The following is a 19,515-nucleotide window of genomic DNA, read 5'->3' on the forward strand; positions in this document are numbered from 1 at the left end:
GGTGTTGCCCTTCCAGCTACCTCTGCCTCTTCATCAGAGCTGAGGATCAATACAACATGTTTGCGCTTTCGACTCATGTCAATGGGAAATCGTGATCAAAGGAATTTTTTTTCATAATTGGATACCGTGAGACGATCGTGCGATGCGCAATTGTGCGTGATTGAACCTTGGATTGGACAAAAAAAGCTTGGTGATCCCCCCCCTGAATGAAGGCATACTTGAAGGTGACGGGTCATTAGAACTTGGCAGCTTGTCTGTCAACGTCAATGGACACCTAGCCTGTATGCTGTTTCTGTTCCAAGGACAGCAACTCGGCCAAGAATTTGCCCACATGCAGTACTAATGCATTAGTAATGCCACATGGAAATTTTCTCCGGGTTGTTCAGAAGCACAAAGCAGTGCAAGGGAATGCAGAATCAAGAACCCGGACGTATTTAGCTTGTGCAGCAGCTCTCGTGCGAGAGCAGAACATGCAGACGTCAGAAGCTGCTGCTCCGGATTTCGACGATGATGAAGACTTTCGCTTGAGTGCTCCAAGTGTGCACACGTCCAGTCTTTTGCAGCAGTATGAAGCTTCTGCAATTTGGAATAGGTGTTAGAATCCAAGGTTCGCATGCTCTTTTGATTGACGTCCACTGATGATGCAGCTGCAAAACTGGAGGACACGAGACCACCGCTAGACGACGATGCTGCTTCGATTGATTTGTATGGCGACGTTGCAGGTTATTTCTTTCAAGTTATCCTGTCCTATCCAGGTTGTGAAAGTAGTATTGTGTTGTGCATAACATACAGATCCTATCCAGTGCTCGCGTCCTGCTTTGCCTGTGAGCTCATGTTTTGCTATTTCGTCAAGGTAAATTCGAATGTGGTTGTATCTATGTCCACACCTGGTGAAAATTGTAGCCTTGTAATGACTGAACATATGGAACTGCAACTTCATGATGTGCAGAGGCTCCACGAGACAATACTGGCTCACTAATATGTCAAAGCCTTCGAATGTACACCACCCATCAGTTCCTGGCACTAACACATGAGGACAATCTCGTGTGACTTGCTGAGACCTGTCCTGTGGGAGGCTCATTCTCTAGTGTGTTCCAGCAGATGGGAACAATGACGATTTTGCATCCCTGTATGGAAGCGGACCCGCACCAAACCAGCAGACTCAGGAGGAGTTGGAAGAGCAGATCATGCCAGCTGACAGACCTGGTCCCTCAGAGAATGGGACAGAGCAATACCAATCGGATGCAGGTGAAATGCAGACCCTGCCGCCTGTTAATTTACTCCAGAAGGAATTTCATCTGAGGAATGCCGTTTTGAACTCTTCCTGCAAGCAGGTGCCAGAGTACAGCAAAGCACTGCTGGCGAAGGGCCTGTTGTGAAGCGCGGATCTGCTGCATCAAGCTCGAGAGGGGAGCCTTCTTATGGGACCATAGATGCTGTGTATGTCGGCAATCTGCAGTGGTGGACAACAGATGCACAGATCGAGGAACTCTGCTCCCAATTTGGCTCTGTGCAGAAATTCCGGTTCTTTGAGGACAAGGCCAATGGAAAGTCCAAGGGTTATGTCCTTGTGACCTTTGACAGCCCAAAAGCAGCATACACCTGCAAGGAAGGATTGGACGGGTGTGCACCCCTTACTCTCAGCATGCGCATGCAAATGCAGAATCTCTCTTCAACCTCACCAGTTGTGATTATTAAAATTTTTGACACCCTGTCAACTTTGTTCTTGACAGGACCATGGTGGACGGAAAGAAGTGCGTTGTGACCTTTGCAAAACAGAAGGTGGGGGCCACACATCTGAATGGCTGAAAATTCATGAGCTGCCATTGCCCAATTTGCTCATGATCAAGCATATCTTGGCAGTGATCAAGGTTGTGTTGGTGCAGCAGGAGCCAGGGAAGGGGCAGGGTGCTCAGAGAGATGGCACTGCGATGGCGTCCACCAGCCAAGGCCCCACAGGCAGGGTGAGTGCAGATCGAGCCCCAAGGCCGTCTACTTCGTAAGGCACTGTTCTCAACAAGACATTTGACGGCCACGCAGCCACAGGCAACATCAGCGCCAAGATGTGAAGCACACAGCAGTCCTGATGCGCACGGCTCTCTTCAGAACATGCAACATCCTCATGTGGTGTCCTGACCCTCAATTGCTCCCCGAATGGAAATTTCTAGGGATCTTTGCGCAGAAGATGTGTCAACTGCACGTGCAGGGGGCGGCGTACCGTGGGAGATCCCAGGAACAGGGCGGCAGAGGGCCGCGCATGCGACCTCCGGTGGGGGACCCCCCGTTCTCTGGGAGCATGGGCGGCGGCGGGGGGCCCGGTATGGGGTGGAATGGGGGGCCTGGAATGGGACCTGGGCCCTTCATGCCTCCAGGGATTATGGGACCCGGTATGGGGCCAATGGGGCCTGGAATGCCCTTCATGCCGCCAGGATTCCCGCCTGGCATGCAGCACAATATGCACATGGGAAGAGGTGCGATTCTCCCCCTTCTTGACCAGGGAATCGCTTGTCAGTAGGTAGCTGTATAGGCAAAGGGAGTAGTCTCCTGCACATCAGTGTAATCTTTGTCTACTACTTCTTCAGTGACTGGCTGCTCCTTGAAGGGCCTACCAATGTTGTGATGACCGCCAATACTGGATCATAGTACTCTTCGCTGCTACGTAGTCTTTCACACCTGCTCGTCGCTGCACAAGCTGGATTCTCACATTTTAGATTGTGTGAGGAGGGTTTGCTTTATATTTAGAAATGTCTGTCCTGCAAAAATGCACTGTTTGTGTGCGACTCTTGTGTAACATGCCTTGCATGGCAGCCTCTCATGTACCAAAACAGGGCTGCAAATTGAGTTTCAGGGGCACCATAAGTACCTGTAACTTGGAAGGATCTATGCACAAGCAGATAATGTCAAACAATGACCATTGTCGTGAGTACTTTGCCCTTCCGCAGGAACGCCATATGCCCGAGGACCGATGAATAACTTCAAGCGGCCAAGATATTGACAGTGGTCATTTGAAAGTCTTGTATTTATCGCTGGCACTGGAGATGGTTCAGAAAACTTAAGTGTTTCCATGGATCTGAACACTGCACATCAGAGTTCACTGGCTCACAAGTGCCAGGCATCAGGACCCAGGCGGTGACTAGCGTCACCAGCCAAGAGCGTTCTGACATTTGTAAAGTACAAGTTGCTTCTCTCCTCATCATGCCCTGTTGTATTGTCAAGAAGTGGCTGCAGTGTCACTGCTGCACATCGCAGCTGCAGCATATCTATGCATGTTCCACTGGCAAGAGCCACCATTTCTTGGTTATTGGAATAGATCAGCATCAAGGCTGGGATGCTCTCCCAATAGAATGCCAAACTAGTGAGCATGGACCCGGCGATCAGCAGTAGGGTGCGGGTAGCAAATGCGGCAGCGCCAAACACCATGCTGGCATTCCTGCCCAGTCTCCACATGTGCAGCCCTTCTCTTGGCCTGTTGAACAATCTGAAGTCTTCATTGCAACGCATGGATTTTTCGAGCATGCTCGATATTTTCAGGCGCATATTGAGGCCATTCTACGGTCTTGACAAGTGGCAAACGCATCTTGAACAAGTGCGTTTAGCACGTTGGGGTCCCAAACCCAGGATTCTCACCTCACGTTGCTCCCGTTCAGCGCGTTTGCTGGTACCATATGTCCGCAACTCTTTGAAGACAGCCTTCAAGCCCATCTTCTCCTGTGAGGAAGAAGGACCTTTCAGAAGGGATGCCGAATGTCGAAACCCTACACGATCCTTCTGCGGGGTGCAGGGTGCAGGGGTGCAGCAATCGTGTCACGGATCCCCCACCTCCTTGTTCTTCATCTTTTCCTGTCTTGTCTCGGCTTTGTGTGCCTCCTTCTCCTGTCGTTCAGCCAGCTTTTTCTCCAAGAGCTTGTCTGCAGTCGAAGGAGAAGCGTTGGAAAACGATGCGGAATGGAAAAGGGCTAGCCAGTTTTTCTGACATAGGAGGCGAATCGATCATTCTTTGCTAAATTTCAATAAATGTCAGTTCAACTCAGCGATCTCCCGTACCCTTTTTCGGGCAAGCCTTGCCGTCTCCCTTCCCGAGCTGCATGACAACGAATCTAGTGATGCGATATCCCCAGTATGGATTATGATTCCTCTCTCCACAGCACGTAATGATCGTTTCCACGAAATGCACGCAAAGATCTTGGGTCCTCGGAGCTGAGTAGACCCACGGCCAAGTTTGGCGTCATGGAGTGGGCCACTGTTGACCCACCCACAGACTTGACCAGGGGCACAACCTAGTTCTCCTGGATTTAATCTCCCTGATTTGACCAAATCGAAGGCTGGCTTCAAATGTATAGTACATATGAACTCCTGATTGCCTAGTAACATCTAAAGTCTGAAGTATGCGTGCACATGTATATCTGTGATATGCATATGCACAATTCCTGCCACATATGCGCTGCAGGCCGCGGTGCATGCATGCCATTTCTGAAAGTGCCCTACCAGTGGTGCCGCATGTGTGGATATATCCATGCCATGCCATGCCTCCTCAGGACATCTCCGCAGGCTGCATCGCCCTCTATGCAGCCACCTCCCATATCATATTCCCCAGCAGGTGCATGTCTGTCAGTTTGCCTTTCTCCGCCCACCATTCAGGTTCCTTGAACGCTGCCGCATTTGCATGTGGCATGTTCATGTGATCATATAATCCTTCACTAAAGTCTGGCAGAGCCTGCCAGGCAGTCACTGTGCCATGGCAACATCACCAGGCTGGCCGCAATCGCATGTCCCGGTGGGTGTGACAACAGCGTCAGCAGTGGTCAGTCCGTGATAACTAAAGTGGCAGATGCGCTTGGCTCAAGCTACATCAAGAGTATTTAGTCAAAGGACCCGCCATGGGCCACGAGAACCTCGTCCCACTGAGCAAGCGTGTCAGTCAACAGTCCCTTATTCTCTTTCTCATATCACAGGTCGCCAAACCCAAGGGACCATAGGGCATACACGCAGGGCGTCTGCAGCCACACCTGCAAGTCTGCAGCCCCCACAGTTCACCAGCGTAATCATAACACGCATGTAGCACACTGCAATCATCCACCTGCATATCTCTCTAGCAATATACCATGTGCGCATATAGCCATGCGCTCAAGTAGCACACCTTGCTGAACCCTTTGTTTGCCAGTCATTAGTCTGCATAGTAAAGAACATTTGCTTGCCATCGTCCCCACCATCAAGGCATCAGACTGGTCTGCTTAAGTAAATATACAAAGATCTTGTGTCATTGAAAGCCATCTGAAGACTGAGCATAGCCTCAGACTTTTCAAGAAACTTCCATCCTGATCAGCATGCCAACCAGCATGCAAGTAGGTCGGCTGTTTGTATTCATAATCTGATCCCTATCTACTACTGTGTAAGATGCTTGTTTCCAAAGCACTTCAAACTCCCTACTCCTGGTACAGCAAGCCTGTGTTTACCAGCAGGAACTCCTAGAACATCACTTGCCACTCCTCTCAAGTACAGGTATAAAGAACAGTTTGAGCGAAGATACACTGGGGCAAAACGCACTCGCTCCCCACCAAGATACTCTCATGTGGGCACATGCAGAAAAGCAACACACAAGCTTGCAGCGAACTCGCTCTGGCTTTATGCTCGCATCACAAGCCACCCTGCCTGGCAGCTGCAGAGTACCAAGCTAATCCTACCGCCAGAATAATGCTTGCCACGAGCACATACTTGTTGGGCACTAGCTGTGGGGGCCGGTACTCTTCAAAGAGGCGTTCTTCCCAAGTCATTTCCCTCTGCTGCCCGCTCTTCCTGCTGCTGGGTGGAGTCCGCGTTCTGAAGCTCCTCTCTGGCCTGTGAGCCACATGCATGTCATGAGAAATTTGCAACGGACTTTGCTCAGGATCGTCTTTGCGAGACTGCAAGGGACCTTGCTCAGCACTGCGCATATTGATTGAGCTGTGATTGTATGTGCAAGGGTGCTGAGAGTCTTACGCAAAGCGGTTGCTGGTTTCAATCACAGGTATGGAGACTCGCTCGTCAGGTCCAAGCCTCAACTTTGGCGCTTCCATGATGAAGCGCAGGTTTGCGGCCTGCTTCTTTATTTGGGGGTTTGGATGCGTGTTCTCCAGTGTCTTGTACATGTCTATACAATCTTGCTCCCTCCCAACTGCCTGCAGCACACCTCCTTGCATGGGAACAGGGTCCAAGAATGGAAAGTACGACTTTTAGGAGTGTAAAGTTTTCCAAGACCAAGGAGCCTGCATTTGACACCAATATAAATCACCTGGTATGCGAGAGCAAGCCACAACTGCACTTCGCCTCCCAGCGGGCTGAAGGGACCCTCTTTGTCCAGCGCCTGAGTGAATAGCTGGACAGAGGCATTGTATTGGCCCTTGCCATATGCCAGCTTCCCCATGGTGAATTCACGCTGCCTGGCTGCCTTCTCTGCTGCTGCTGCAGCCGCTTGCTGTTGCCACAAGAGATCTCAGTGATTGTAATGAAGCACAACAAGGTTTGAAAATACTCCCGTTGAGCCCCATGATACATGGATTCTGCCATGCGCGCCTATCCTCAAGACTTGGTCAGTACCTCCACCAGCTTCTGTTTTATCCTTTCCTTGTACTTCTCCTGTACAGTGGTCATTTGACTGGCATCTAGTAAGCCAAGCTCCTGAGCAACCAAGTCATCCTCATCTACTCCCTCTCGTAGCCCTGCACAGATAAAACTGCCTGTGACTTTGCAACAAGGGGGGTTGACCTGTCCAGGTGAAGGAGGAACATGAAAGTTCTCTGCAAGAAGGCAGCGCATCTGGGGATGTGTCCACCTTCAACAAAGTCCGCAGAAGCTTGTCTTAGTCTTTCTTCATTTCCCGCTCTACAGCAGCCTGCCAACTTGTCTACCTGGAGAATCCTTAATCTGCTGTATGTGACTCGGATATGCACCTGATGTCTAGGATCTAGTGTACAAAGATGCTTCGAAAGACTTAAATGAGGTTGTGTTAATTTGATAGAATATCCTGGCGCCTTCTGGGATGAACTCAGGGTGTGTGGCATGGTAGCTTGAAGCTCAACGCAACACTGCAACTGCAACAGCAATCGAGGATCAATGAGGCCACACACACAGATCAAGTTTGCGCCGTACCACTACGCAGTTTGCGTTGTATATGGAGACCAATTGTTCTGTTCACATCAACAATTGCTTGGACGGTGAGTCACGAAGATCTATGACACATCATCACAGCATGGTCAAGACCCCAACAAGGAAATGCAGACCTGATGAACTGTTTCGCCTCTCGGTAGCTCGATAACCTCAAGCTTGTGGATGTAAAGCCAAATCGGAATCGCTATTTTGTCAACGTCTGTCAACGTCCTCTGACCCCTGAGAAGGATGGCCAATGTCTGTGACCTCCAAGTGCGTTGGGTGGCTATTCAGGCAAAAAAATAACGTACAACGTGCTTTCTTGTGAATCTGCACGGATTTCTGCGTGCCTTTCGCTCTCCCGCTCAAGGTAAAATTGCACTGATCCAAGACGCGGGGCGTATCTGAATGCTGCCTTCAGGCCCATGATCGATCAAGTTGATGGTCTATCGTGTTTGAATCTAAGGATCTTGGATACGATCCTACATCGTTGCTGCTGAGCACCTGCGTAGAGGTTACTGCATTCTTCAAGAGCCACCGATTAAACATACTCTTCTCCCTGCACGCCCCAGGAAACACACAGAGAGAACAGAGCCACTGATCTGCAACGCAAGCGCACCATTTCCTGCCGCCACTTCCTAAGATGGTGGTAAGAGATCAATCTTGCTTCCTTTCCTAAACACTAGGTGTAGACTGTGACCAGACTGCCTTGTGGCACCTTTGCTCAGCAGAGCCCACAGCTGACTGCATGACATGCACCTTTTTCTAAGTATGCTGATCATGTTGCAGCAGGAATCTGCGCCTGCGGCCCAAGACGCAGAACCTGCTCCCCTCATGAATGGGCATGCAGATCATGACTCTGAACATTGCAATGGAGTGGATCCGGCAGAAGGTCCGCACTCTAATCACAGCGCCGATGGGGACCCTGCAGATGGTGCTCCTGAATATCTACAGGTGAGCTCATTCAGAGATGTGATCAGCTTGTGCATTGGCATGCATGTTCCACTGTGCATGAGTCGCTGTGATGCAGCTCTGTGGTGCTAATTCTTGTGTTGTAAAATTGGCTCAGGACATGCCCGAGCTTATTTCTGATGAGGAAGACGACAATGTTCCTATCCCAACATTCCAGACTGACCAGGAATGGAGGCAGGCAATAGCTTCATTCAGAGGTAAGTATGGCGCCCGCATGCTTTGCGTTTCATCCTGTTGTTCTCTCTGGACTGCAAAGCTTTCTGCACGTTCAGAACCCCTCTGCTATACCTCAGAGCAATTTGCATCCTGCTCTCTGTAAAATATTGCTTAAGTGCCTTCCCTTTCCTCCACACAGTAAAAGGAGCAGTGTCCTCTCGATCCACTCCATTTTCCCCAGACTCTGTTCTCGATTTTGATCAGACATCCGTGAAGACAGACACCGGCTCCGAGAGCGGAGCACAAGGGCAGGTAAATATTCTTACAAACCATGCTTTTGGAAAATGCTTTCTCTGAGCATTTTGGGCTGAACATGGGTGTTGATTTCAATTTGCTTTTATGTGCCTTGAATTCCTAATGTTATTGAGGACAAATTGGGGGTGCACAGGCTGCTGGTGAAGCGGCGTCCAGTGAAAAGGCCAAAAAGGGGGCACCATCTGACAAGGCTTGGCTGCGCATGATGGAAGTGCGCACTGAGTCTCTACTGACCACTTGAGCCTATTCTTCAACACCCTGTAAGCACTGTATTTACCTTCAATCTGTGGGAAGCAGTCCATTGGGCTAGCCTCTCAGGCGCTTCGTATTCTCCACATGCAGCTGGAGGAGCAGAAGAAGCTGGATCAGGATGGCAGAGTCTCCGCCGAGGAGGTGGCTGCAGGGAAAGCCGCCGCCGAAGCTGAAGCTCAGCGCAACCTGGAGCTTCGTGCAGAGTGAGATCCTTTGCCCGTCTAAATATTCGCTCCTGTAATTGCTGTTTGGCAGGAGTACATCCAAAGAAACACATTTCATATTGTATGGGCGTGTGGGGGTTGTATAAAGTTTATAGCCTGTCTTGTGCAGTGCAAAGGGGAAGAATTTACTGTGAGTGCCACTTAATTATGTAAGGCAAACATGGGAACAAGGATGCATGCAATGACAAACACATTACCTCGCTTGGTTGTGGCAGGGAGCGGCGCAGGCTGAGGGCAGAGCAGGGGCTGGATGGGACCAGCAATGACCTCATCCTGGCTCAATGCGCGCTGAGGCCAGGGGTGGTCGAGGATGCTGTCTGCGAGAAGGCTGATGATGGACGCAGCATCAAAGGCTCTCAGAAGCACATGAAGATTGTCTGCACGGAGGTGATCACAGACTTGTACTCCTCGTATAAAAATGGCTGCTCGCAGATCTATAATGTTTGTGAGTTGCCTGATTATGTTCTGTGAGTGCATGGTAAGATGCACGGTGATGTGGCAGGGGTGCACGATTCACTATCACTACGCATGCTGGCGAGCCTTTGAGCGTGCGTTTAAGGTGCAGCATCCTGAGTTCTCCTGGAAGGTATGTCTCCTTTTGCTCTGCAAATACTTTCTTGGCAGCCGTGATCCCTATTTCCTGCAATGGACTTCCAGGGTTATCTTGCCTGCATCATCGCTTGATGCACAGTCATACTTCGGGGAAGCATCTAAATGACGGTATCATTGGATTGTGCAGAACAAGGACGGGGTGCGGTGCTTCACTGATGGATGCACGGGGAATATCAAGCTGGCGTTGGAGTTGCAATCTGACATGGGCACTGAAATATCTCGACGCGAGCTGCTACGGCTGCCAGATGAGCCCAAACGAGCCGCTCACCCGCCACCCCAGGCCGAGCCAAAGAAGGCCCGCAAGCAGAAGGGCGCTCAAAAAGCCCCTGCAGCTGATGCAGGTATGTTAATGCTTTGCATGCATCAGCAACCTTGTTATCCATGCACTGTGCAGATGCAGCAAGTAGGAGGTGCGTGCTTTTGCCACGATGCCTCACCGCTGTTGACTTCCCTTCTTGATTGCTTTGGCCAAGATGCTAGTTGACATGCTTTCCCAACTTTTGTTTTCTTTGGCAATCATGCTGCTTGTTATGTTGATCTGCAGAGGAAGGCAAGGCCAAGGCGGAGGCCCGCCCCACTCGACAGGCACTGGTGGAGCGGGCTCCTGTGGCGCCAGCCCCTGCACCAAAGCCTGAGGTCAAGGTGAGACTTCGCCGGGTTCCACGCTTTGATGTATGTGTCACCTTGGCTTGTTGTGTACTTACCTTGTTCTGCTCTCTTTCTTTCACCTTCAATCGATGTCCTGCAAAAACCCCTGTGCTGATCTTCACATTTGGTGTCATAGACTTTGTGGTGAAGGGGGTTGTCATGTGTCCAGGTTGAGCCGGCGCCTCCACCAGCGCTGGACTTCCCAGATATCAGTTTTGTCCAAAGGAAGAGGGACGATGAGGAGGATCTGGAGCGTCTGGAGAAGGGTCTCAAGGTGAGCAATACTTACCTTCATTCTTGTGGCTGTTGAATGGCTGTTGAGCATGTGTGAAAGGCCGCCACATCAGGCATCAGCACTGCAGCTGTCCATGCATTCAAGCTGGCGCTCCGTTATGCATGCTCAGGATGGGTCTTGGCAAGTATGTTTCTACTCGAGGGGCTGCAGTCTCAAAATCTGTCATGGTGTGTGTGTGCAGGGCAAGAAGGAGAAGAAGAGGCGAGAGAAGAAGGGCAAGAACGTGGTGCACGTGCTGCCAGACGCAGAAACAGCACACGAGGAGGAGCCTGAAAGCAGCAACCAGCCACAGTCCTATGCTGAGGTGTGCTCTCAAACGCTCTCCAGACCATCCCTGTTTCTTCAGCTCAAGCTAGTGGCACAACATATGCACATTCCCTTGAAACTACCTTGTGATAAAAAGCTGTGCAGCCTGCATAGTTGCCTTGTGAATGACTGGCATGTGTGCTGCAGCACTTTATGGCTGCGGATGACCCAGCACCTCGTCCGACGCTCAACAGCAAGGACTTTCCCGGCCTCACCCCCGCTGCAGCAGCCGGCTCATCACGGCCAATCCTGGCACCTGCACCTGCGCTGACACCTGCAAGACCCTCTGCAGATGGCCTCTCTGCCTGGGAGACCATCCTGTGCCTCCAATCTGGTGCGTGACTTGCTGATTGCTTCATCTGTCTTATCCTGAGGCCTTGCTCCTGTCATGTTATGCTTTCCTTCTCTCCTTTCCTGGTGTTCATTCTTGAGGAGGGCAACTGGTCAAGGCATGGCCCTGTGCACGCAGCTCGCCCAGGGCCACACCTCCTCATCCAGAACGTGGACGTGCAAAGCCTGCAAGCTGCATCCAAGCCGCCGGCCGCCCATATTGAGAAGATGGTGTTGCAGTATGGGCTGTTTGCTGCCTTGGTCGTTTTCCCTGGTCTCGCGGCTGCTGCTGTGTCCTACACCTCATCGTCCGCTGGAGAGCAGGTATTTTCAGCTGCTGCTCAGATATCATGAATTGTTGCCACACAAAGTGGCACAGCCTTTCTCAGCTCTGTCAAGAAATCTGCCCTTGCTATGTGCTGCCTTGAGAAAGCATGAGGGATTTCAAAGTATCTAGTGACATGCACCATTGCATTGATGCCAAGCATCATGATAGACAGCCGCCACATGCGTGCATATACTGAAGTATCATGATCGCTGTCTCCAATATCCACTGCATATGAGATGCCCTGCATCCCAGCCGTTGGGACTTGCCCGTCCTCCAACCCTTACTTCTCACCTGCGTAAAGTACAAGAGGGGCGTGCAGGCGTACTTCAAGCTGGACGGGAAGCTGCTGGAGAAGAAGCGCCTGGAGCTGAGCTTCCTGGAGCAGTACCCCAGCCACGACATGATTGCCAACGTGGCTTCCGAGTCAGGCACGCCGGCGCTGCAGAAGCGAGCGACGGCCGAGCAGTTTGAGGAGACGGGCGCCGCCGCAGGTGTCGGCAGCAGCGGCGGCAGCGGTAATCAGCCTCAGAGGAGCGCCAACGTGGAGATCCCCAGGTCCTCACAGGGTGACAAGGACAGGCTGACGATGCAGGGGCTGATGAGGGGGGCCAATGTGATGGGGCTGGAGGGAGGCAAGGCCAACCAGCTGCGCGTGGCTGCCAGGGAGTTTGTGCCGAGCGGCAGCCCTGCCAGTAACCCAGCAGAGGCAGCACCCCTGGCGGTCTCAGCCACTCCCTCTGAAGCCGGTCAGCCACTCTCACCAAAAAAAAAGTGCATTTCTCATCCAATCCTTGCTATATCAATGCTAAAGTTGGCCTTCCTTCCTTCCTAAGGGTCCAGTCCTTCTGTAGCTGCCTTGTCAAAGTGGCATTTGGGTGTCCTGTATCGCATCAGGAGGTTGTCTAGTCCTTCTCTCATTGCCTTCTTTTTCTAGCATTTTAAATTTCAAAGGTCCATCAGCATCAGGCATCAGCCTGCATTATGGATACTCCCAGAGGAATAGAAGGGACAGGCGGTCATGCTTGAGATGTGTTGTGTGCAGGCGCCACGGAGCCCACGGCTGCACAGGTGGAGGCTGACCTGGCGGTCATCACATGCATGCACCTGCTGGGCTGCAATGAGGCCGTCCTGGGCCAGTACAACCAGCAGGAGCGATTTGGCATCTCCCTGGAGGACCTGGCAGACCACTCCTCCCACGACGTGCACTCCATGGGCCTCGTGCTCTATGACATCGACACCCACGAGCTGCATGGCCTCTGGCGCGCCAAGCGCGTCACTCACAACAACGTTGCAGGCCAGGTGATTTCACTGCTGAGCATCTTGATGAGTGGGCTGTACATCCTGCTGTGTTGCGCCTGAGACGCGTTGGCGACCACTTCTGTGTTTTGTTGAGACCAGTGTGGTCAGTGTGATCAGCATGACTGTGTAAGGGAGGATTGCGTTGCGAGCAACTCCTGGGCAACTTTGCTGCGCAGGTCATAGCGTTCGAGGTGCTGCAGAAGTTTCCACCCATCAGCCGCGACAGGTACTCCAATTTCCTGGGCCTGGAGGAAGACGGCAGCTTGAACCATCCACAACTCATCACGGGCAATTTTGTCAAATTCTGCATCCAGCAGTTCCAGAAGGGCACTGCCTCTGCCCCCTCCCCAGGTGTGACCCACCACCTCTTCCAAACCCTCTCTGTAACACTGGCTCGACAAAGCGGCTATGCAGAATGTACAGTCAAAAAGATGCATATCCGAAATGAAGCAGAAAAGAAAATGCTGTGATGGCTCTTTCCCACGCATTGAGTGCATGTGCTGTAAAATGCAGGTCGTGCAGGCGGCTCTGGCCGCAGCATAAAGGCAGCCATCAAGGCGGCAGCATCTCCCCTGAAGCCGGACGTGGCCCATTCCGAGCCTCCAGCTCCCGCCCCATCCGCGCGCCCCGTCGCCACTGCAGCAGCAGCAGCAGCAGCAGCAGCCCCCGCAGTCGCGCCGCCTCTTTTTGTCCCGGCGGCCAGACTCCCTGTGCCAGCAGCACCAGCGCCCCCAGCACCTGCGGCCCCAACTGCCGGCAACCTATTCTCATCGCTGTTCGAGGGCCTGTTCCCCAAGGAAGCCCCTGCCGCTGCGCCAGCCCCACAGCCGCAGCAAGCCGCCCCCGCCGCGCCGCTGGCGGTGCAGACGGCAGCCTCAGGCTCGCAGAGCAGCAGCGCGTCGGGCACGCCCCGGCCCAGCAGCGCGAGCACCCGGGAGCCGGACCGCGCGGCGCGCATGGCCACCTTCTATGGCATGGCGCAGGCCTCGCCGCAGAGCCGCGCACAGATCACCAACCTGCTGCAGTCGTCCGCCCTCAACAGCCACTCCTCCCTAGAAATGTCCCTCCGCCAGCCCGCCCCCGAGACCACCCTCGCCGCAGCCGCCCAAAGCCTGGCGGCGACTGCCGTCAGCGCGCCAGAAGCGCCGGCAGTCAGCCAGGCAGCTGCACAGCCCTCCGCCGCAGCGCCAGCGCCGGTGCAGCCAACCGCGCCGTCAGCACCGGCCGCAAAACCGCCAGTGAGGCTGATGATGCCGGCCGGCCGTCCCGCCTACCGCCCACCAGCTGTCGGGGTGCGGCCCTACCGCCCGCCGAACGCGCCCGTGCCGCTGCAGCCGGCTCCTCAGCAGCAGCAACCTGAGCCGCAGCGGCCACAGGCGGCAGCGGCAGCGCTGCCGTCCATCACGGACCTGCTGATGTCCAACATCCAACCAGCGCCCTCCCGGCCTTCCGGCTTGCCTGCGGCACGGCCGCCGCAGCCGAACTCTGCGCACAGGTCCGGCTCCGGGGCGGAGCAGCAGGCTGACACAATGTCCCGCACCAGCAGCGGGACGTCCCTGAACAGTGAGGCCGCCAGCATGGGCTCTACTAGGCGCCTCAAGGTCTGCCCGCTGTGCCAGGAAAGGGAGGGAGAGTACATGGTGCTGCCTTGCAGGCATCTGGGGCCGTGCTGCACGTGCATGCCCCCCAATGAGGACAAGACTCAGCAAAAGCGGCGTTACCCCAAGTGCATGGCGTGTCAATTGCCTGCGGACATGCTCCTCCGAATCTTTGGAAACTGAGGTGCAACAAGAATCAGACTCCCCCACAGGTCCTCAGAGATGCTCTTGCCAAGAGGCTCCAGGCTCATGCTATTCAGTAGCAGCTACTGTGCTGTCAAGATGAGGGCCTTTTGGTTTTGATTGCATTTGCAAAGCTGATGCTGGATGCTTGTTTTGATCAAGATGTCTGTGCGAGTGGCATGCGTGCAGGTGTACATTGTGTGTAAAGTTTGTACCAGGAAGCGCGTCATTCATGTTCACTGCATTGTGAGCATTAGGTCATCCACGTGAATATTCTACAGTCTTGATCTATAGTGAGGATGTGCAATTGCAAGCATGATTGTTGGGTGAAGTCCTGTGATAGCAGGCATTATATGAGACTGCTGGCAGTGATGCAGATGGTTACACAAGGGGATCCTGATGCATTAGGACCCTAGGGGTATACAGGCCTGTCAATGGCATGACTGTCTGTAAGCTTTGAACCTGTCAAAGCCGGCCACATACTGTGATTTTTGGGTCAGACATACTTCCGAAGACAAACCTCAAATTTCTCAAAGGACCGTGTAATATAAATCTCTCTATATATGATAACACCTATCTTACAGACCTCCCCACGTTGAAGTGCCATTGTACAGAATCAGTCAAGTGTTCCTAGTTGAGGGTTCAGACCCAATAGATCGACCCAGCGCTTTTATCTGCGCGTCAAACGAGCTTCCGACACATTTTTTCATCGTAAGTGAAGTTGTCTCCTGCTCCGGCGCGACTAGTTCCAATCGCTCCAGAAATATGGAAGGGGCATTAATCGCGTTTGGGAGATGTTGTATGCCTACCTACCTGGTACACCTGGTAGCGCAGTCTCTGCCGCATCTGCGGCCGCAGATGCACCAGCTGGTATGCCAAAAGAGGACCTGTCGGATCTGCCTAACCTTGGCTCGTCTGGCTCTTTGTAAAGTCTAGGCAGCTAATGATGGGTTGAAAATCATTGCTTTGAATGCTGCTGGATTTTGTTGTATCCTGCTTGAAAATTCACAAGGCCAAAAATGGACGAAAGACTGGTGCAAGATGACTGCACCACATCATGTTCATGACGGCTTAGTTTGCAACTGCTCCCCATGGCGAAAAAAAATTATGCCGCTGCGGTAGCCAGATCCTGGCCGTTCTCATGCATGATGACCGAGGTACACAGCAGCACCGGCGGGAGACTGTCACCGGAGCTGCCAGCGCCAGTGTTGGCTCAAACATTGTGCTTTCTGATGTCAGTACTTCCTCATGATGATAGATCAGCTTGTTGGGCAAAAAACTAAAATGCAAAAAAAAAACACCAGGCCGGGGGTTTGAACCCCCGACTGGTGCTTTTTTGGATTATCGCTCACTGGGCAGGCACATATTATCGCTCACTTGCAATTTAACATTGCACAGAAGCTGACCATTTACGTTTATGTAGCGCATGCTCGTTCTCCGTGGTGCTTGTCGGACCTGTTTACATAAACATTTCAACGCTAAACGGCCACAAGGTCTTTTTGTTGTTGGTGCGTCGTGAAGGGTAGGAAGTGTTGATGAAGAGACCTCGTTGAAAACGAACGATAGCCGTCATCTCCTGCTCTCCTGCTCATCTCTTTGGGGATCGGCAGCACAGCACCTTGCACAATCATGCTTGCTGTCGCGAAAAGTCCCTTTGAATTCGAATCTCACCATTGAATTGCTATTTTCTGCAACATTTATAGAACCAGTCCCTACATTCACCGACGTTGCAAGATTTAGTCATGCATGTATTATTATTATTATTACTTGAATATTGTACAGTCTTGATGTGTAGTGAGGATGTGCAACTGCAAGCATGATTGTTGGGTGAAGTCTTGTGATAGCAGGCACAGTATATGAGACTGCTGGCAGTGATGCAGATGGTTACACAAGGGGATCCTGATGCATTAGGACCCTAGGGGTATACAGGCCTGTCAATGGCATGACTGTCTGTAAGCTTTGAACCTGTCAAAGCCGGCCACATACTGTGATTTTTGGGTCAGACATACTTCCGAAGACAAACCTCAAATTTCTCAAAGGACCGTGTAATATAAATCTCTCTATATATGATAACACCTATCTTACAGACCTCCCCACGTTGAAGTGCCATTGTACAGAATCTTCCCATGAAACTCAGAGAGAATGCAGACATCAAGAGAGACCGGGCGCCAAAGAAGGGCTGCCTCCCAGGTGTAACAGAGTGCAATACAAACATTGCCCGGCCCAGGAGAACTATTGACCACATCGCATACAGTCAAGTGTTCCTAGTTGAGGGTTCAGACCCAGAGATCGACCCAGCGCTTTTATCTGCGCGTCAAACGAGCTTCCGACACCATTTTTCATCGTCAGCCAGATCCTGGCTGTGCACATGCATGATCACCTCCCAAACAACTTGTTGAACGGCACCGGCGGGAGACTGCCACTGGAGCTGGTGGCTCAAATATTGTGCTTTCAGAATACCCCGGTCACCCCGGGGCCCGGTGATGTTCGATGAGCTTTTGGGCAAAAAAGTAGAATGCAAAAAAAACACCAGGCCGGGGGTTTGAACCCCCGACTGGTGCTTTTTTGGATTATCGCTCACTGGGCAGGCACATATTATCGCTCACTTGCAATTTAGCATTGCACAGAAGCTGCCCATTCGTGTTTATGTAGCGCATGCTCGTTCTCCGTGGTACTTATCAGAATTCTGGATCTGCAAGATATGATGGGTGGGCAGGACATGATTGTGGTGCAGGATTGCAGATCCTGATGTCAGAAGCATCAAAACAGAAGTCAATTTGTTAAACGGAGTACGGGTCAACAAAATCTTAACACATACACATCTAAGTCATTCTTGCATATCCTGAGTTTGAGGACCGCTTTGAGGACTGCCTGAGGACCATATCATTAGGGACAAAAATCAACTTGCAACGAGTACCCAAAGCAGCGGGCACCCCAAAGTGCCCAGAATAGGCGCACGTGGTCCAATAATCCCGAAATTCGACGGAAACTTGTGTTTCTGACCAGACGAGGGTCCTTTTCAGTTATACGTCCCGTCAAACCTGATTTTAAAAATTTTAATAAGCTCCTACAACTGTTGATCAGGCCGCCCGATCCTGATTGCAAGCAATTGCGACCCGCACCCGTGTCGATGAGTCCATCCGGAATATGCAAGACGCTGCACGATCGTCGTCACTCGCCTGCGAAGGTGAGTTCGAATCTACTACTAGTCTTAGACACCAAAAACTGCTGTGTTGATTCTCAACGTCTCCTGCAACTCGAGAATTAACGTCTTCAAGTAGTCCGGAACAGATTCCGGAACAGATTGTGCACTGACAGCGAATCTGCCTTGCTTCAGAAACAAATGTAAGGTTGAAACTCTTTGATCTGCAGGCAGCGAGACAAAGGGCGCAGGAAAATGAAGCCTGGCGTTCCGTCAAGAAGTATGCGCTCGCGATCCTGCACGAGCTACAAGACGGTGGACCTGTTCCCTTGGCTCCGATTCTGCTACAACCATCTTTCTACGAGACGAAAGATCTTTGGATAACGTTACAGTTTCTGGTAAGTTTCTGTCCCCGTCCTGTCTTTTCTTGAATGCTTTTTGATGAAGTACTCGATTGCATGTGGTCCCTCCTTGTGTTTGTTACTAACTGCTACTTCTGCAAGTAGAATATCGTTCTGCTACAGGTTTCATGGAACTTTGTGGAATGCTCGCAAGCGCTCACGCCTCATGCGGATTTTAGCAGCCTGACTGTGAAGCTTGGCATGCCTGTGGAGGATTTTGACAAGCATGCAAGACTGACAGACATGAAGAATTTCTGCTGGATGCTTTGGTTTGAAATCAGTGGGGAAACTTTCACACAAGAAGCTTTTGTGCACTTGCTGAAATTTGCTCATTAGAGGGCAGCCAGCTTGCATTGAGTCACAGTGTGCATGTTGCACTGTATAAAGTTGATGACTGAAAATCAGTACAATAGCTATTTCTGCATGCTTTTTAACATATTGACTGATAGAACATGATGATATCATTGATATCAGTAACCTGCACAACACTGAACCAGAGTTTGTCACACACGGACTTGATCTCTTAAGCTAATCTTGATCTCTAAGCTGCTCATGCTGGCTTATTCATGTATTGGCTGTTTGTAGACCATTAAGCAACCCCTACATAAAAAAGGCATTCCTCTGTTCCACCATTTTTCGTTCATAAGATTCGGTATGCACATGGAGCACAAAATACTCATCCCCCCTCCTCCTGCGCCTTGCCCTTCTTCTTCCCAAGCGACTTGATGAAGGCAGGCATGGACAGCCCAGCTGCGTTGCGATCATTTTCCAACTGAGTGAGCACGCGCTGCACTGCTGTGGGCCCCGCGCGGGTGGCAGGCATCTGAGCTGCCAACCTCTGCACTTCCAGGGCAGCCTCCTTCCACTCAAAGAAACGCTGCTTCACATTCTTTTGGCTGCGCACCTCCAGCGGCAGGCAGCTAATGGCAGCACTGCCGCTGAGGCTGTCACCATGTTCCCAGAGCTGCCAGAACTGCTGCATGGAGTCCAAGTGCCTCAGCTGCGGAATTGCGCGCTGCAAACGCTGTGCAGGACCTGTGCTCCCACTCTGCAGGCCTGCGGTCGGTGCTACTGCCGCGCGTGCCGCTCCAGGCAGCATTGAGTTGTGCAAGGCTGCTGGTTGGGCTGATGCGCCCGCTGCAGCATGCTGGGGCTGCAACATCATGTCATTGATAGACACCACTGGCAGAACGCCGTATCCAGGCACAAGCACGAACTTGCTGTTCGCCACAATCTCGCTGTGCTCGCGCTGTTCCCTCTGCTCTGGAGTGCCCAGCAGCCTGGCGAATGGCCTGGAGAGGACATTGGACGAGCCCAGCACCGGCCCTGCAC

General features: G+C 52.0%; 4 protein-coding genes across 4 annotated transcripts; 2 read left to right on the plus strand and 2 right to left on the minus strand.

The window, feature by feature from the left end:
* Positions 1-400: 400 nt before the first annotated feature.
* On the plus strand, positions 401-3,188 carry COCSUDRAFT_68114 (RNA-binding domain-containing protein). The gene is made up of 8 exons (XM_005643465.1): positions 401-537; positions 648-722; positions 1,102-1,248; positions 1,335-1,623; positions 1,734-1,782; positions 1,890-1,964; positions 2,207-2,471; positions 2,943-3,188. The coding sequence occupies exons 1-8, from the start codon at positions 471-473 to the stop codon at positions 2,993-2,995; spliced, it is 1,020 nt and encodes a 339-aa protein (XP_005643522.1). The 5' UTR covers positions 401-470; the 3' UTR covers positions 2,996-3,188.
* A 1,842-nt stretch (positions 3,189-5,030) lies between these two features.
* Positions 5,031-6,627, minus strand: COCSUDRAFT_68115 (hypothetical protein; the record flags this gene model as incomplete). The annotated part of the gene is made up of 5 exons (XM_005643466.1): positions 5,031-5,465; positions 5,682-5,835; positions 5,977-6,155; positions 6,269-6,451; positions 6,574-6,627. The coding sequence occupies 5 exons, from the start codon at positions 6,625-6,627 to the stop codon at positions 5,424-5,426; spliced, it is 612 nt and encodes a 203-aa protein (XP_005643523.1). The 3' UTR covers positions 5,031-5,423.
* A 1,339-nt stretch (positions 6,628-7,966) lies between these two features.
* Positions 7,967-14,910, plus strand: COCSUDRAFT_45104 (hypothetical protein; the record flags this gene model as incomplete). Its single annotated transcript, XM_005643467.1, has 16 exons — positions 7,967-8,014; positions 8,699-8,776; positions 8,908-9,020; positions 9,257-9,428; positions 9,544-9,627; positions 9,781-9,994; positions 10,198-10,295; positions 10,471-10,575; positions 10,778-10,900; positions 11,050-11,236; positions 11,372-11,556; positions 11,880-12,306; positions 12,603-12,859; positions 13,036-13,210; positions 13,373-14,460; positions 14,830-14,910. The coding sequence occupies 16 exons, from the start codon at positions 7,967-7,969 to the stop codon at positions 14,908-14,910; spliced, it is 3,435 nt and encodes a 1,144-aa protein (XP_005643524.1).
* A 3,698-nt stretch (positions 14,911-18,608) lies between these two features.
* Positions 18,609-19,410, minus strand: COCSUDRAFT_34439 (hypothetical protein). The gene has a single exon (XM_005643468.1). The coding sequence runs from the start codon at positions 19,280-19,282 to the stop codon at positions 18,860-18,862; it is 423 nt and encodes a 140-aa protein (XP_005643525.1). The 5' UTR covers positions 19,283-19,410; the 3' UTR covers positions 18,609-18,859.
* Between the last annotated feature and the right edge of the window lie 105 nt (positions 19,411-19,515).

Source organism: Coccomyxa subellipsoidea, assembly GCF_000258705.1.
Source record: "Coccomyxa subellipsoidea C-169, whole genome shotgun sequence".
Taxonomy (NCBI): Eukaryota; Viridiplantae; Chlorophyta; class Trebouxiophyceae; family Coccomyxaceae; genus Coccomyxa; species Coccomyxa subellipsoidea.

What these genes read in the sequence shown, in the direction of transcription:
- COCSUDRAFT_34439 (XM_005643468.1), bottom strand. Translation starts at nt 19,282, where the DNA reads ATGCTGCCTGGAGCGGCACGCGCGGCAGTAGCACCGACCGCAGGCCTG.
- COCSUDRAFT_68114 (XM_005643465.1), top strand. Translation starts at nt 471, where the DNA reads ATGCAGACGTCAGAAGCTGCTGCTCCGGATTTCGACGATGATGAAGAC. An exon ending in GCAATACCAATCGGATGCAG is followed by an intron (nt 1,249 to 1,334) that starts GTGAAATGCAGA and finishes TCCTGCAAGCAG; the next exon opens with GTGCCAGAGTACAGCAAAGC. An exon ending in TGCAAGGAAGGATTGGACGG is followed by an intron (nt 1,624 to 1,733) that starts GTGTGCACCCCT and finishes TGTTCTTGACAG; the next exon opens with GACCATGGTGGACGGAAAGA.